The sequence below is a fragment of the Nilaparvata lugens genome, chromosome 2 (assembly GCF_014356525.2).
Source record: "Nilaparvata lugens isolate BPH chromosome 2, ASM1435652v1, whole genome shotgun sequence".
Taxonomy (NCBI): Eukaryota; Metazoa; Arthropoda; class Insecta; order Hemiptera; family Delphacidae; genus Nilaparvata; species Nilaparvata lugens.
In genome coordinates this window covers 5,947,295-5,965,585 of record NC_052505.1, presented here as the reverse complement: position 1 = coordinate 5,965,585, position 18,291 = coordinate 5,947,295, and the positions used below count along the sequence as shown (strand labels likewise).

Genomic DNA, 18,291 nt, shown 5'->3' with positions numbered 1-18,291 from the left:
TATCCTCCCTACTAACTCTCTACTAAGTGAAGGGAGAGGAGTAAAATTATCATTACCCTGTACCATATAAGTATGCTTAGTTTCATCAAGTAAATAAATCAAAGCAACTTTTTAAAAGATTCACTCACTTGAAAATGACATGTGAGTGAACATTTTTAAAAAGGGTACTTGGATATTTTTATTGATAATTATAAGAGTAGCCCTAACCTAAAGTTAATATCATTTCTTTTTATGCAGCCTATTTTGCAGAAACAAGCTTAAAATCTCACCACTCAACCAAAGATATGTGATAGAGCAATGGTCGCCAAACTTATGAGCCTGTGAGCTAGAATAGCAATTATAAACCTTCTAGTGAGCTACCAACGAATATTAGAGTGAAGAAAGTACGGTACGCATGATGAAATTTTCACACTTTTATTGTCTATAAAGATACATTTCTATTGTTGAAATCTACTTATCCCATAGCAAAAAGTATAACAAAAGTTGAAATGTACATTTCAATGAGAGCAATGGAACTCTTTTTGGTCATCAAGTATTTTCTTGATGTTTGGAGTGTACGTTGTAGCCGCCATTCCGATGCAGTTGTCCAAATGTTCATCAGTCAGTCTATATATTAAATCTATAATCTATAGAGTCTATCTATAATCTATTAAGTCTATATATTAATCTATATATTCCTATATCGATTTTTTAAGAATTTCATACTTTAAAAAGATGCTTCACACAAATAAGTAAAGCAGAACATGGCTTTCAACCTCAATGCAACGTGAATAATATTTGGATAGTTTTCTTTGGGGACTTGAGAACAAATATTCCCAGTTGTAGAAAGTGATCTGAGAGATCATTTTGAAAATCCACAAATTCCATTTGAACTGAGGCCTGATCTCCACCAAAATGTTTTACAACACAAGCTGCAAAATCTTCTGCATCTCTACAGAAGAGAGTTTATGAATTGTACCATATTTGATATGATTTTATAATCTTGAAATCGTTGATCAAACTGTTGTCTCAAGTCTGAAAGAATTGTAACGTATTCTTTGTTATTGATGTGGTGCTGTGGAGGATTTTTCTCGTCATTGATTTTCTTCAGACTGAGAAAGTGTTTATATTCAAACTGGACGACATTCTTTAGCACGAGCATTTCTGTGAGCTACCAAAAACTACCCCACGAGCTACCGGTACCTCGCGATCGACTGTTTGGCGACCACTGTGATAGAGGGACGTCGTAGAAAAGTTTCATATTTTCCATTTCACGGTTGATTCGGAAGAAAATTCGCCGGCTAAGTTTCAAAAAGATGCTCGCGCCTAACCAGTTCGTTGACTTTGAACTTAGCTTGTGTTGTTAGAACTTTGATGGAACGTTGCGTGCGACCGAGTGATGAAGCGAGTGCAACGTGAATGGAGTGGCTTGTACCCTGTACCAGTTGCAGATCGATTAGGCCGTGGACTTCGCGCTTTGTAATTTGCGGCTGATAGCTGAAAATAAAACAGCTACTCTCACATGTCATTCATTCATGCCCAGACACAATAATTATAAGCTAATCAACAAGCCTACTAATTAATCAATATGTTGTTAATAATGCCTTTGAATCTATAGTGTGGTCCACGTTCTGATGGAAATAATGAAATAATGATGTTATTTATCAGAAAAACTCATAATACAATAATTTGTAATAATGCAATACAACAAATAATAACAATTGAAAATTAATATTAATGAATCCTCTGATTAAATTACACATATGCCAAGCTTCAAAGCTTGACCGCATGTGGGAGTATCTACAAAATAAAAAAAAATCACTTTGATAAAAGTACACTGTTAATACAAAAAATACTAATAAAAATAATAATAATAAAAATAAAAGATGACCATTCACTTGATTTTTCCACTACCAGCTATACATACGCATATACATACATACATACTATATGTGTATATATATACTTATAAAAATGGCATCCAATCACAACATAACAATAATATTCAGGAATTAAAACAATTTTACACTATTTGTTCAAAATTTACCTATGGGAAACTATAATTATCAATGTCATTAGAAATCCAAGCTAAAAACTATTAATTATACAGTTATATTATACATACTTTCTACATCTTCTTCACTCAGATTTAATAGGAAAGTCTTCAATTACGCTTGAACAGCTGTGGTGAGCCACTATGCACAATGGATGGAGGCAGTTTATTACAGAATTTCCCTTCTAAGAATAGAAACGATTTTCTGAAAAAAGTTGAATTGGGTCTTGGCACTCTAACCTGACCAGCCCTCCGAGTAAGAGGCACATGCTCAGCTAAATCCACTGTATTCCCCAAGTTCCCACTAGCCCAATAAAACTGCATAAATACTTTGAATACGTATAATGATCTTAGGCTAAAAATTCTCAAATTGCTGAAGAGATTGGAATGAGCAATAGGTGATGGTGGTAGATTTTGTATTCGATTCAGAGGTTCAGCAGAGTTTAGTGAGTTTATTTCCACGAAGCTACAAACCAACTAATTTAATCAATAATATCGGGGCACTGAGCTTCGCTCGGTATCCCATTATATTAAGCGAGCAATTTCTGTATTTATATATCTGGTTATTTTTATATCTGGTTATTTATGTTTAACGGATCTCGAAAACGGCTCCAATGATTTTCACGAAATTTGCAACATAGTAGGTTTATGATACAGCACTAACGATTCTCACGAAATTCAGAGCATAGTAGGTTTATAATATAAAGATTCGATTGCTCTAGGTCTCATCCCTGGGAAAACTCGCTGAAAGACATTCAAAGGATAATTATTATTCAACAGCTGTCATTATAACGTGAACCTCACTACAGATTTAAAGGCAATATCAACAACATATTATTATATTAAGCGAGCAATTTCTGTATTTTTATATATTTATATCTGGTTATTTATGTTCAACGGATCTCGAAAACGGCTCTAACGATGTTCACGAAATTTGGAACATGATATAAAAATTCGATTGCGCTAGGTCTCATCCTAGGAAAAACTCGCTGAACGACATTAAAAGGATAATTCATCCTTGGCTGAAACAGCTGTGGATAGTAAAAAAGTGATTGAGCGAGTGAGTATGTGAAAAATCAAGATATCGCATCCACGAAATTCATTAGATGACGTATAGCCAGCTGTGAAATATAAACACTATCATTTTAGAGAATAGTGTTCTGTTTATTAATAACATGGAAATAACGAGCGAAGCTCGGTGCCCCGATACTTTTTATTCATTGATGAACAGAACACAATATTCTCTAAAATGATCGTGTTTATATTTCACAGCTGGCTTTAAGTCATCTTATGAATTTCGGGGATGCGATATCTTGATTTTTCACATACTCAATCGCTCACTCACTTTTTTACTATCCACAGCTGTTTCAGCCAAGGATGAACTATCCTTTTAATGTCGTTCAGCGAGTTTTCTCAAGGATGAGACCCAGTGCAATCGAATTTTTATATCATGTTCCAAATTTCGTGAACATCGTTAGAGCCGTTTTCGAGATCCGTTGAACATAAATAACCAGATATAAATATATAAAAATACAGAAATTGCTCGCTCAATATAATATTATGTTGTTGATATTGCCTTTAAATCTGTAGTGAGGTTCACGTTATAATGACAGCTGTTGAATAATAATTATCCTTTGAATGTCCTTCAGCGAGTTTTCCCAGGGATGAGACCTAGAACAATCGAATCTTTATATTATAAACCTACTATGTTCTGAATTTCGTGAGAATCGTTAGAGCCGTTTTCGAGATCCGGTGAAATACAAACATCTAAACATCTGAACATCTAAACATATAAACAGAAGTTTCTCGTTTAATAGTATAGGATTATCTTCTTTTCCGAGAGTATTCATTCAGATTGATTTTGAGTCTGACAGAGGAGATTCAACGTTCTCTCTATAGCCTAGTTTCACCAAAATATCGTCTTGATTCGAAGAAAAGCTAAGAAGGCTTACCACTTATAAATAATATCAAAGGCAAGGAATGACAACAGGAAGAGAGGGTTTATTATTTTGTTGCTTCTTTCAACACGCGATGTCTTCATGCCAGAATTCCATTATTGTTTTCGTTGCATTTCCTCTGTTGTGTGTTTTTCTTCTTCCAAACTATCTACGGAATTCGAGGATTGTTCCAGTTTTCAAGCTTTATCATTACTATACTAATAAAGTTCTAATTCAGACTCAACAATCTGCAACAATTTCAGATTCGTTTATATTCCTGGAGAGCCAACTGGAAGAATAAGCGTATTGTTTGCAGAATCATGTGCATTGTGAATTAGGTTTGATTACTGCAATCAAATTTACCACGATAATGGAGACAAGAATTAGATTGAGAAATAAGATTTCAAATCATATTTTTCTATTCTTATCAGCGATTACCAGTCCACTGCCTATATTGTCTCCCACCACTGAGAGTGCTTCCTGTATATACCATTATTATAACGTATCCACAAATACACAGATGCATATCACGATACGCAGCGGAATTGTTCCAGATTTTTGTTTTCAAATAACAACTAACCACCTAATGACTTACTAAACACTAACTAATTAATAATACGCACAAAAAAAAACAACAAAACCTACTCTAGAACATGGTACGCCGTAGTGGAGTAGGTCAATTTCCACACAGAAAAAACTAAACAAGTAGAGGACACATTATAAGAATTTTTTGTAACTAACTATTGTATGTAATATTGTAATTTATCTAATATTTTGCGTAATTGATGTTGTAGTTTTAGTTTTTTTGGGAAATAAACATTTATTTATTATTTAATTAAAAATAGTAATAGGAAAATATTATACAGACTTCCAGCGGCTTCATAGAACTCTTCAGACTCTCTATCACTCTCTGAAACACTTCTTTCCCATCTCAGCTGAAGGTGTAGACGCAGTTTGTGCAACAATTCATTTTGGACAAGATAGTTTTCTCATTGTGACGATAAATGATTCGAGTAGCTACCAAATATTTAAACTTGACGAGTTGTAAGTTTTATAAATTATAAGGACCTTATGAAGAATCATAAATTCGTGTAATTTTCTAATCATATCTTTTCTTTGTGGTACAATTATCCACAGGATTATGCATTTAAGACATCCTTTTATATTTGACGATAAATGTTCAACTGAAACTTTAATGTTTCATAGTACAAGAATGATAATATATCACCTTATATACCATATACTATATAATATTACATATTTTGATTTTCATTCCTAGAAATGATTAGAGAAATCGAGTGTTTGGGCAGAGACAACTGATACAAGTATCAGCATCTAATTTACTCTGTGGTTCAGGTATGTGAGTGAATTTCGTTTCATCAAGGTGGATGGTTCTTCAAATTTTAATTATTTGAAGCTCATTCATGAACAAATTCATTTGGAATGAGGGAGTTTAATAAAAATATAATAAGGATGGTAATAGAGATAATAATAGATATGGTGTGATCATGGGAAAATACCAGTTGGTCTATTGTAAGGCTAAAGGCGTCAGGTAGCAATGACACTAATGTCTCAAGCTGAGATCAGCCTCTAAAGTCGAAAAAAAAACAGAAATTCTACGGCTATAATTATCCAGAGATTGATCCAGAAACTACGATATAATTATAGTCAACGCTCCAGCGAAATCCTAGATAGTAATTGGAAAATATTATACAGACTTCCAGCGGCATCATAGAACTCTTCAGACTCTCTATCACTCTCTGAAACACTTCTTTCCCATCTCAGCTGAAGGTGTAGACGCAGTTTGTGCAACAATTCATTTTGGACAAGATAGTTTTCTCATTGTGACGATAAATGATTCGAGTAGCTACCAAATATTTAAACTTGACGAGTTGTAAGTTTATAAATTATAAGGACCTTATAAAGAATCATAAATTCGTGTAATTTTCTAATCATATCTTTTCTTTGTGGTACAATTATCCACAGGATTATGCATTTAAGACATCCTTTTATATTGACGATAAATGTTCAACTGAAACCTTAATGTTTCATAGTACAAGAATGATACTATATCACCATATAATATTGCATATTTTGATTTTCATTCCTAGAAATGATTAGAGAAATCGAGTGTTTGGGCAGAGACAACTCTGATACAAGTATCAGCATCTAATTTACTCTGTGGTTCAGGTATGTGAGTGAATTTCGTTTCATCAAGGTGGATGGTTCTTCAAATTTTAATTATTTGAAGCTCATTCATATTTAAAGGAACAAATTCATTTGGAATGAGGGAGTTTAATAAAAATATAATAAGGATGGTAATAGAGATAATAATAGATATGGTGTGATCATGGGAAAATACCAGTTGTTCTATTGTAAGTCTAAAGGCGTCAGGTAGCAATGACACTAATGTCTCAAGCTGAGATCAGCCTCTAAAGTCGAAAAAAAACAGAAATTCTACGGCTATAATTATCCAGAGATTGATCCAGAAACTACGATATAATTATAGTCAACGCTCCTGCGAAATCCTAGTTTAATAGTCAAGAAGTCAAAACTTCAGCAATTTGTAAAAAGATGGAAAAGACCTCGCTATCAATAATTGAAGACTAATGTGACATTCACATGCACAATCTTGCACTATTTCTGTTGAAACTAGTACGACAGGTAATCTGGTAGTTAGTTTTCAAAACTAGGTTGAGAGAAAAAAGTGATTACACAGTAGAATCCGACCGAAATTTTAGGAAATTGAAATCCAAAAGTTGGTCAAATCAGTCAACAATTTGCGCAGGTTTCTTCAAAGGCCGAAATTGGTGATCTCTATCGAGAAAATAGTATAGGTTGCTACATGCTGGAAGTTTTGATGATTATGCGTGCTGATGTTGATGACTTGAGTGCAAAATAATGGGCTTATTCTATATAATACGTGAGGTCCACGTTATGATGGCAGTATTTGATTAACACTGGTGTTGCTATCCTTGTCTATCATTCAACAATGCTGATAGCACTGTCCTGTACTAGCTCCGTAAGGTCGCCAGATTGTTTTCTAACAATGTAAAAATATAATCAATTGAGAAAATATTCAATCTCAACCCTGTTTTATTCAAACATTGAAAAATATATTTTCATAACGAGTAAAATATAATTGATTATTTTAAACAAGAATGAGCAATTAAAATCACATCAGGTATACTAGTAGTTCTGTGAACAGTAGACCTCGCGCTCAGTTAGTTACATTTACCTGTTGTTATGTTTTCTCAAAAATTAATAAATAATTTATCAATTAAAAATGTCTAGAAAAAATCCTAAATAAACATAGAGCTTTCTGTCCTATATCGTACCGTGACGTGTCGTCCCGGAATGTGAGTGTGAGCGCTGTTATCAGGTCTGGCTGCAACTTTCTACAACGTTGATACAATTTTCAAGATGTTCGATGTTTTTGAACGGGTAGTATTATAGTCAACTGTCTACTAACGTTAATGGAAAGATACATTTTCAAGATGTTCGATGTTTTTGAACGGGTAGTATTATAGTCCACTAGACAGCTGATTTATGATGAATAATTCTATAGTCTGATTTTTACTCTAATATTGGCGTTTGAAGGAGGCTCCTTCTTCCTTTTATATTATCCTTGAAATGCAAAATTTCCAAAAACCTTGTTTATACGTCGACGCACAATTTAAAAAGGTACATACCTGTCAAATTTCATGAAAATCTATTACCGCGTTTCGCCGTAAATGCGCAACATATAAACATTTAAACATTAAGAGAAATGCCAAACCGTCGATTTGAATCTTAGACCTCACTTCGCTCGGTCAATAATTGATTATTTTAAACAAGAATGAGCAATTAAAATCACATCAGGTATACTAGTAGTTCTGTGAACAGTAGACCTCGCGCTCAGTGAGTTACATTTACCTGTTGTTATGTTTTCTCAAAAATTAATAAATAATTTATCAATTAAAAATGTCTAGAAAAAATCCTAAATAAACATAGAGCTTTCTGTCCTATATCGTACCGTCACGTGTCGTCCCGGAATGTGAGTGTGAGCGCTGTTAACAGGTCTGGCTGCAACTGTCTACAACGTTGATGGAAAGATACAATTTTCAAGATGTTCGATGTTTTTGAACGGGTAGTATTATAGTCAACTGTCTACTAACGTTAATGGAAAGATACATTTTCAAGATGTTCGATGTTTTTGAACGGGTAGTATTATAGTCCACTAGACAGCTGATTTATGATAAATAATTCTATAGTCTGATTTTTACTCTAATATTGGCGTATGAAGGAGGCTCCTTCTTCCTTTTATATTATCCTTGAAATGCAAAATTTCCAAAAACCTTGTTTATGCGTCGACGCACAATTTAAAAAGGAACATACCTGTCAAATTTCATGAAAATCTATTACCGCGTTTCGCCGTAAATGCGCAACATATAAACATTTAAACATTAAGAGAAATGCCAAACCGTCGATTTGAATCTTAGACCTCACTTCGCTCGGTCAATAATTGATTATTTTAAACAAGAATGAACAGTGTTAATATTACATCAGGTATCAGCTATCCTCCTCTATGCAACGCAGTTCTCCTAACTTTCTACACTGCCATTATAACGTGGACCTCACCTACGGACACCAGTCGAATCCCAATTATTTGACAAGCGCATGCGCTAAATTGTGGTTTTCGGGAAAGGGTAGCGAGTTGATATTATGGTGCCGGGTGTTGTAAGGAACCAGGTCAGTAAGTGGTGAAGCCCTCTCGCGATACTTTGTCAGTGCGGTGTTTACTTATTTTTCAACGTTTCATTTCAAACTAACAAAATGAAAACTTATTCAATTTTCATTGACTACAATGCTCTTGACAACAACCACTATAATAGGTCCCTAATAGACGAATATAATCATTATAAGTCCTTGTAAGAATAACTGAGTTTGGAGTAACAAAATTATAGGTGTTTGACAGTATCCAGTGAAATATTTTCTATCAACAGGTGACAGGTAGTTTGAAAGTGCTAATTGACATCAAAGTCGTGACCCTATCAGTGGTCTTATAATTATAGGCTTATTTTAAGAAGCAATTATAGGCTTATAATTGATTGAATAGGAGAGGCTCAACATTTTAAATTGTATCTTCTTTCCCGCTATATCTGAGATAACGAGACCTTAGGGACAATTTATTATTACTTAATAGACTATGGAGTTTTCTTGGATACTGTACATATATCACTCTTGAGAAAAATGATTCAGATGGCATTATAGGACTACAATTGGTTGAATAGAAGAGTTCCAACATTTTAAAAGGTGTCTTCTTTCCCTATATCCGATATAACAAGAATTTAGAAACTTTATGAACTGTGGAGTTTTCAAAGATACTTATTTCACTCTTTTATGAAAGCATATTATTCAACATTGAAGTAGACATCAGTCTGTTAACTAATTTTAGAACTACTATCAATCAAGTTCTAATGTTAACTCCATAATCCTCAAATGTAGAATGATTCTTAAGAGAAATTGAATCTGGGAGAGTGCTTACAGCCTTCTGTACATCAAATTAACTACTAATATCGGGGCACCGAGCTTCGCTCGTTATTTTTATTTATTGATAAACAGAACACAATTCTCTAAAATGATCGTGTTTATATTTCACAGCTGGCTATATGTTATCTTATGAATTTCGGGGATGCGATATTTTGATTTTTCACATACTTACTCGCTCACTCACTTTTTTACTATCCACAGCTGTTTCAGCCAAGGATAAGTTATCCTTTTACTATCGTTCAGCGAGTTTTCCCAAGGATGAGACCTAGTGCAATCGAATCTTTATATCATGAACCTACTATGTTCCAAATTTCGTGAAAATCGTTAGAGCCGTTTTTGAGGTCCGTTGAACATAAATAGCCAGATATAAATATAAATAACCAGATAGATAACCAGATATAAAAATACAGAAATTGCTTGCTTAATATAATAGGATGTCTTGACTGAAGATCATGAAATAATGTTTGTAGAACATAAACTTCAAAATACTTACCTGATTGAAAAAGTTTCTTTCTTATGAGTGACTTTTATGATGTGGTCAGTTCGTTTGATTCTTACACTTTTCTTCAAAAAAACTTATTTCAACAGATTTAATTATAAAAGTCTCAGGGCCGGTTGCACAAAAGCCGGTTGAATTTTAATCGTGATTAATTCCACGAGAATAAATCAGAGAAGCCATCTTATCAAGAAGACCATCTCTGATTGGTTCTCGTGAATTTAATCACGGTTAGAATTCAACCGGATTTTGTGCAACCGGGCCTCAGTTAGAATTTGTAGACTTTAGAATCTGAATCAATGGAAAGGAATAGATTTGATGGAAATTGACCCAAAATAGCGTATCTGTACAAAAAACCACGTTAAATTTTTTTAAGCTATCCATTCAATATATTTTATTAAGAACCTTATCTCCCACAAGAGTGTGAAAGAGCCAGGAAAATTCATTCTCTACAGACAGTATGGTAGCTGCTCCGATGGTGCTCACTTTTCATCAGAAAAATCCGATTTTCTCAGCTCTGTGTGGCCGAATTACCAAATCAAAGTAAGATGTTAAGATATTTACTCTCTGGAAAACCCTGATTATTTATATTTTCGTCAAATTATAATCCCTTATGTTGATTATCAAGAGAGTAATAGCTTTACATCCGACACTCTACTGGGCTCAAATTTGAAGATGTGCTAATGAATCACTTTTGGCACTTTTATTCACTGAGAATATATTTAACAATTATGTCTCTGAAATGAATCTAAATGATTGGCTTATTATTTTGAAGTTTCAAGACTCTTTTCGGGTGTGAGATTATTGGAATATTTATTGAGAGATAAGCCACGTTTACAACAGAGTTGTCAACAAAATGTTGCTCACAAATAGTTTACCTTCAATGAAGTTGTCGATCTTTTTCTGTAGAAAACAAGTTAAAATGTTTCAGTGATGTTGAAGAAATTGGTAATAAATTGCTGAAGTTTGTTTGAAATCTCTGACAACTCCGGTGTAGACGTGACTACATGGTTCCAAACTAGAAAGTTTCAAGTAATACCGCAAAGCTTCATGTAGTAAGTACCACACGTAGTACCACTAATTAAAAATGATTCCAAAATAATGTTTTAACAATTGTACAGAAGTTTAGTGACATCGATCATCACCGCGATCTACTTGTTCTGTTCGTACCTAAAGGGCCAAGCCACACAAAGGGTTTTTTCAGGCGTTTTCAGACGAGTAGGCTGGGCGGGAAGCTCTCCGATTGACTGATCATCAGCTGATTACCGAACGCCAACTGAATCAGCCAATAAGAGCTTCCTGCCCTGCCGACTCGTCTGAAAACCCCTGGAAAAACGCTTCGTAAGGCTTAGCCCTTAATGGTACAAGCAGAATGAGTAAGTCGCGGTGAAGATCGATGTCAGTAAACAGCTGTTCAATGATAAAAACGCTTGGTGCCGGTTGGACTAGAGTCGGTAAAATTTTAATCGAGATTAATTTCTCGAGAACCAATTAGAGAAGCCTTCTTTTCGAAAAGACTCTTCTGTGATTGGCTCTTGTAAAATTGATTACGATTAAGATTGACCGGCTTTTGTGCAATCGGTACTTGTGGTCCTTTATTGATTCTTTATCAAAAATGACGATGTATTGCCAAGTCTTGCAAGACCCATTGCATACTAACAATTGATATAGATATAAGTGTTTTACTTAGTGGTACACGTGCTTACTGCTTGAAGCAGTATGAGATTCTTCGATCTTTCAAAAGATGAAAATAAAAGTATGTCAAACTATTCCTTATTTCTAGCTTGATTATGGTCATTGTATTATTCACATTAAATGGTTATATAACTAGATTGTTATATTACTGTGGATTGAATTAATTTATTTGTCCAATCTATTAATTCTATTATTTATTCAAGCTATTCATTCTTCTTTATTGATTCATACAATAATAAATTACATCATTGAAATGATAGGGAGAGAAAAAATAAGGTAACCTTGTGCTATTTCTCTCCCAAATTCAGATAAGGTTACACATACAATAATAAATTACATCATTGAAATGATAGGGAGAGAAAAAATAAGGTAACCTTGTGCTATTTCTCTCCCAAATTCAGATAAGGTTACACATACAATAATAAATTACATCATTGAAATGATAGGGAGAGAAAAAATAAGGCAACCTTGTGCTATTTCTCTCCCAAATTCAGATAAGGTTACACATACAATGATAAATTACATCATTGAAATGATAGGGAGAGAAAAAATAAGGCAACCTTGTGCTATTTCTCTCCCAAATTCAGATAAGGTTACACATACAATAATAAATTACATCATTGAAATGATAGGGAGAGAAAAAATAAGGCAACCTTGTGCTATTTCTCTCCCAAATTCAGATAAGGTTACATATAGTCCCAAATAGGTTAAGTCTTGTTGTTGTTCACTTCACAAAATCTTTAGTCCTCAATTATTTTCACAAAGGAAGTTTTTTAATTTATATGCTTCAAAACCAAACATAGAAGGAAATCCAAACATTCTGTTAAAATATATTGATTATTCATTGTGTATCTTTGAATCAATTGATGAATTATGAATTATTTATTCAATTAATTTATTTGTGTGTTGTTTGATTGCAGACGTCACACATGCACCCACCAGCCAGGCGATGTGGGCCCTCCTCTCGACTGGTCACCAGCCCCTCTGCCCAAGGACTCGCTGTCGCACGAGGAGTTCCACGAGTGGCGACCCGAGCAAGTCGAGCGTCCTCGGCCTCAGCGGCTGCACACCGAGCTACACTTGCCCGAAGGAGTAATCGACTCCACCACTGCCTATCGCTCAGAGTTCGAGCCGAAGAGGGCCGACCGTCAGCCCAAGTAAGTCCTTCTACAGACCGGGTCCTGTAGCTTTGCCCAGAGGTCCACTAGACTACAATACTCCCCTTTCAAAAACATCCAACATTTTTGAAAAAATATCTTTCCATAAGCAACAGATGCTCTTCTGCATCTTCTCAAGAGCAACATGTTGCATTCTAAAAGATACACAAGGAGCTTCAATGTATATTTTAATAAGCAACAGATGCTCTTCTGCATCTTCTCAAGAGCAACGTGTTGCATCCTAAAAGATACACAAGGAGCTTTAATGTATATTTTCATGAGCAAAAGATGCTCTTTTGTATCTTCTCAAGAGCAACGTGTTGCATCCTAAAAGATACACAAGAAGCTTTAATGTATATTTTCATAAGCAACAGATGCTCTTCTGCATCTTCTCAAGAGCAACGTGTTGCATCCTAAAAGATACGCAAGGAGCTTTAATGTATATTTTCATAAGCAACAGATGCTCTTCTGCATCTTCTCAAGAGCAACGTGTTGCATCCTAAAAGATACACAAGGAGCTTTAATGTATATTTTCATGAGCAAAAGATGCTCTTTTGTATCTTCTCAAGAAACGTGTTGCATCATAAAAGATACGCAAGGAACTTTAATGTATATTTTCATAAGCAACAGATGCTCTTCTGCATCTTCTCAAGAGCAACGTGTTGCATCCTAAAAGATACACAAGGAGCTTCAATGTATATTTTAATAAGCAACAGATGCTCTTCTGCATCTTCTCAAGAGCAACGTATTGCATCCTGAAAGATAAACAAGGAGCTTTAATGTATATTTTCATAAGCAACAGACTGATGCTCTTCTGCATCTTCTCAAGAGCAACGTGTTGCATCCTAAAAGATACGCAAGGAACTTTAATGTATATTTTCATGAGCAAAAGATGTTCTTTTGTATCTTCTCAAGAGCAACGTGTTGCATCCGAAAAGATACAGAAAGGAACTTTTTGAAGTTACGTCTTTTTAGCACAACACAGTCTATAAGCTGACATTCGTTCAACATGCTCCTTCCATTGCTGGTAATATGTTGCAGTTCTCTTATTCATGAAGAATATCTGTGTGTGGGGAGCTTCCTTCAAGGAGCTCTCTCAAGTTAGCTCTCCCCATCTGGGGTCCCTGAAGCCTGATGTTTTTCAAAGCCGTGAATATTACCCCGCGAACCATACCTTGCCAATATGCCGTTTGAAAGTTACGGAGGTAAAGCTAAGGGACGCGTGCTCTACATCTCATACTTGAATAAAATACGTTGAGACAAAGATATATTTTAATATCATAGAGGAAAGATAGCATATGAAGATATCTCATGATAGGGGTATTTTATGTTCCAAAATTTAAGCTGATTTTCTGTTAATTCAAGCCGATTACTGTTGACTATTACTGTCTATTATGACTGAGACTGGAACATAATATCATTAAGAAAAGATAACATGAGAATATATTATCCCATGAAATAGATATTTTATCTTCCAAAATTCAAGCCGATTTCTGTCGACTACTGTCTATTATTACTCTTTTGTTGGGGTGAAAGTGAAAGAACGACACAGTATGAGAGACTCTATCAATGACACATAGCTTCACCGAAAAGAACTACTAGGACTATCGGCTTAGGTTATTAGTGAAATTTGCAACATTAACTCCCTATACCATGGGATATGAAGATATGAAGATATCCCATGGTAAAGGGAGTTAATGTTGCAAATTTCACTAATATCTTGAGCCGATAGTCCTAGTAGTTCTTTTCGGAGAAAAAGGAGAAGGATTCGAATCCTTCAGAAAGAAGTTATGCTATCTTTCCTCTATGAAAATATCAAAATTCGAATCCTTCAGATTACATAATAAGTTATGCTATCTTTCCTCTATGAAAATATCAAAATTCGAATCCTACTCCTTCTCCTCCTCCTCCTCATCATCCTCCTAGTAATTAAGATTATGTTGTTCTATTCCAAATATATGAACAATTATTATTTTGTTCGATATATTGTATATTTTTCACAACTGATGAGAAAATAGGAAAACTATGAACTACACCAATCATAGAATATTCTCATAGTTTAATCATAATCATAATCAGCTTGTTAACTTAATCCTGCTCTAGAATATTCAAAATGGCATAATATATTATACTTTCTCCGGCTGGGGATTCTCAAATCAAGCCATATTCTTCATTTGCCAAATCAGGCAAATGCGTGTTTTTAAATATTGTATTGTGTTAACTTGAATCATGAAGCATTCTTTCTATTCTATATCCTCTCTATTATTTCTACAGGTTCAAACATGATGATCATCTGAAACCAGAGGGAGATTATACTCCAGAGAGACGACATGACTATCCAGCACTGGGACCTGGAGAGCGGGCTCCAGTCCGAAAACCCAATGATAACTTAAGACCTGAAGGTGACTTTGAGAGGCCAACTAGACACGAAGGCCCAAAATCCACTGAGCGTCCCAAGCCATTCAAACCTCATGACAATTTGAAACCTGAAGGAGACTTTGACCGACCGAAGCCAGACAAATATGCACCTGGTGAGAGAGCACCAATTGTCAAGCATCCAGACAACTTGAGACCTGAAGGATCTTTCGAACGACCTAAACCTGAAAAGGTAGGACCTGCTGAACGACCCAACCGATTAAACCATCCGATAACCTCCGACCTGAAGGAGAATTCGACCGACCGAAACCAGACAAATATGCACCTGGTGAGAGAGCACCCATCGTGAAACACCCAGATAACTTGAGACCTGAAGGTGATTTTGATAGACCTGAACATGCAAAGTACCAACCTGGTGACAGAGCTCCAGTCGTAAAACATCCAGATCATCTGAAACTGGAAGGTGACTTTGAGAGACCTTCCCCTACCAAGGTGGGACCAGCAGAGAGGCAAAAACCTTTCAAGCCTCATGATAACTTGAAGCCTGAAGGCGAATTTGATCGACCAAAACCTGCACCGTATGGGCCGGGAGAAAGAGCTCCAATCGTGAAGCATCCAGATAACCTCAAACCTGAAGGAGAATTTGAGCGTCCCGTTCATGAGAGAGTAGGACCGGCAGAGCGTCTCAAACCATTCAAACCGTTGGACAACCTGAAACCTGAGGGAGAATTTGAGAGACCCAAGTCGGTCAAAGTGGGCCCTGGTGAACGACCCAAGCCAATCAAGCCTAGTGATAATCTGAAGCCTGAAGGTGAGTTTGAACGACCAACGCCTGCCAAGTATGGACCAGCAGAAAGACCAAGGCCCATAAAACCAACAGACAATCTCAAGCCTGAAGGAGACTTCGAGAGACCGTCCCCTACCAAGGTGCAGCCAGCAGAAAGACCCAAGCCTTTCAAGCCATCTGACAATCTGAAGCCTGAAGGAGACTTTGAGAGACCTTCACCTTCCAAGGTACAACCAGCAGAAAGACCTAAGCCTTTCAAGCCATCTGACAATTTGAAGCCTGAGGGTGATTTTGAGAGGCCTTCAGTTCCTGATGCACCAACTCGTGGAGAGAGAGCACCAATTCGGAAGCCTGAGGACAACTTGAAACCAGAGGGAGAATTCCATGGACAACGTACAATCATTGAAGAGTTCAGAGAAGTGAGGGGAGAGAGAGCTGAAATCCATCGACATGAAGACAATCTAACTACAGGAGGTGTATTCACAGGTCAGTTCAAACTGAAACTTATCACTGCTTACTCTCTAATGCACATTTTTATGTTACAGGAGCTTATCAGTGTTATTCTAAATTTTCAATTCACTCACTTTGTTGAACAAAAGTCTGTTAACTTTTAATCTGGATTGAATTCCACAAGAACCAATCAGAGAAACCTTCTTCTCAGGAGAACCTTTTCCGATTGGTTCTCGTAGAATTTAATCATGATTAAAATTTAAAAGGTTTTTGTGCAACCCGACCATAACGTTCCAGGAACATAATCAGTCGTCATTCTAGATTTTCCTTTGACAATAAGTGATAGACTTCATAATTACTGAGAGCTTGGATAGCTACCGTAACTAACAAGATATATGCCTAACATAAAGTATGTAAAAAAAAAGGATTCATGGATGATATGTTGCTGTCTGTCTGAGAACTTGAATAGAGTTTCTGAACAACTTTATTCGCTTGAATCACATTACTTCACATATTCAAGGAATACTATTTGAAAATGATATTTTTGCAATTAAAAATGATATTCTAATAAACAAATATCTGATGAGAGTGATCAAGCTCTATATTATATTTCACTGAAATTTTCTTACAATAAAACGACTAGCAGTTTATTTAGACGTTGATTTATAACAAACTCTTGGTGAATATTGATAGTTGCAGTTCGTGATAGAATCCAAAATATATGAATATTATATTATTTTATTGAGGAACTTTGTTATGGAATTTGTTTGTGAATTTGAGTAATAATTAAACAATTGTTTAAGATAAGACTAAGAAAGCTTCCACAAATTTTCTTCCAAGAGAGAATCATCATGAGTATTGATCACTGTATAATTATTTTTAAATCTAAATTTCATCAATTATTTAAATTATACTACTTTTTTCAAAATAGTTGTTATTGAGTGTAACAGTATTGAAGAATTTCCTCTCTTCCCAAAGCTGAATTGAAACCAATCAGTAATTGAATAATAGTATTATCGAAACAGTGTTAATTGGAATAGTGTATAGTTATTAAATTGGTGATACTTGAAAGATTCTCAATCAGTTATCAGTAGTTTATTGATATATTGATACCGGCACATTCCAATTATGATTTAACAGAATCTTGCATCTTATGTTGACAGTCAGAAAGAGTATATTATATTATTTTCATCGAAACTTGTATCTAAAAGTGCGTACAGATTTACGCGCCGCGAACATGAGCAATTCACTTTCAATCAGCTGATGCCAAGCTTTTTATATCTGTATCTTACCGTTTCTGTAAAAATACAGATATAATCAGCTGATTAAAATTGAATTGCTCATGTTCGCGGCGCGTATATCTGTACGCACCTTAATGTTGACAGTCAGAAAGAGTAAATTATAGAGGCCAACACTATCCTTTCTTTAGACTATCATACATTTCTCGTTGCTATTTTTTCCATCTTTTCAAGACGCTTTTCACTGTTTTTGATTTTACTTAGACTTTCTTCATTTTTTCCCGCGTAAATCGGTTTTATTGAATTAATATTATTTTTCCTCCAGTATTTTCTTGTAGTATTTGAAACAATTTTGTACTAAATTTGACTTTTGCCTTTATTTGTCACTTTACTGATGCTCAATTTGACTGGTTTTAGACTCAATTGTTAAAAATTGACTGGTGACAGAGGTTTATTTATTTATTAATTTTTGTATTTATTCTTTTTATGTTATATATTTACTGTATAGATGTTTAGGTACTTCAGGAAATTATATTTCATTTGTTTTTTCAGGTTTTATTATTATTTCTTTTTTGTTTTTACTATTGCTCT

At 35.0% G+C, this 18,291-nt stretch overlaps 1 protein-coding gene across 1 annotated transcript in view; it reads left to right on the top strand.

The window, feature by feature from the left end:
- LOC111051769 overlaps positions 1 to 18,291 on the top strand; it is a 70,875-nt gene that overhangs the window by 41,040 nt on the left and 11,544 nt on the right. Inside the window, exons 2-4 of the mRNA XM_039419974.1 lie at positions 12,613 to 12,849; positions 15,124 to 15,454; positions 15,541 to 16,498. Of these exons, the coding sequence (XP_039275908.1) occupies positions 12,613 to 12,849; positions 15,124 to 15,454; positions 15,541 to 16,498 (1,526 nt within the window). The remainder of the gene's footprint in view (positions 1 to 12,612; positions 12,850 to 15,123; positions 15,455 to 15,540; positions 16,499 to 18,291) is intronic.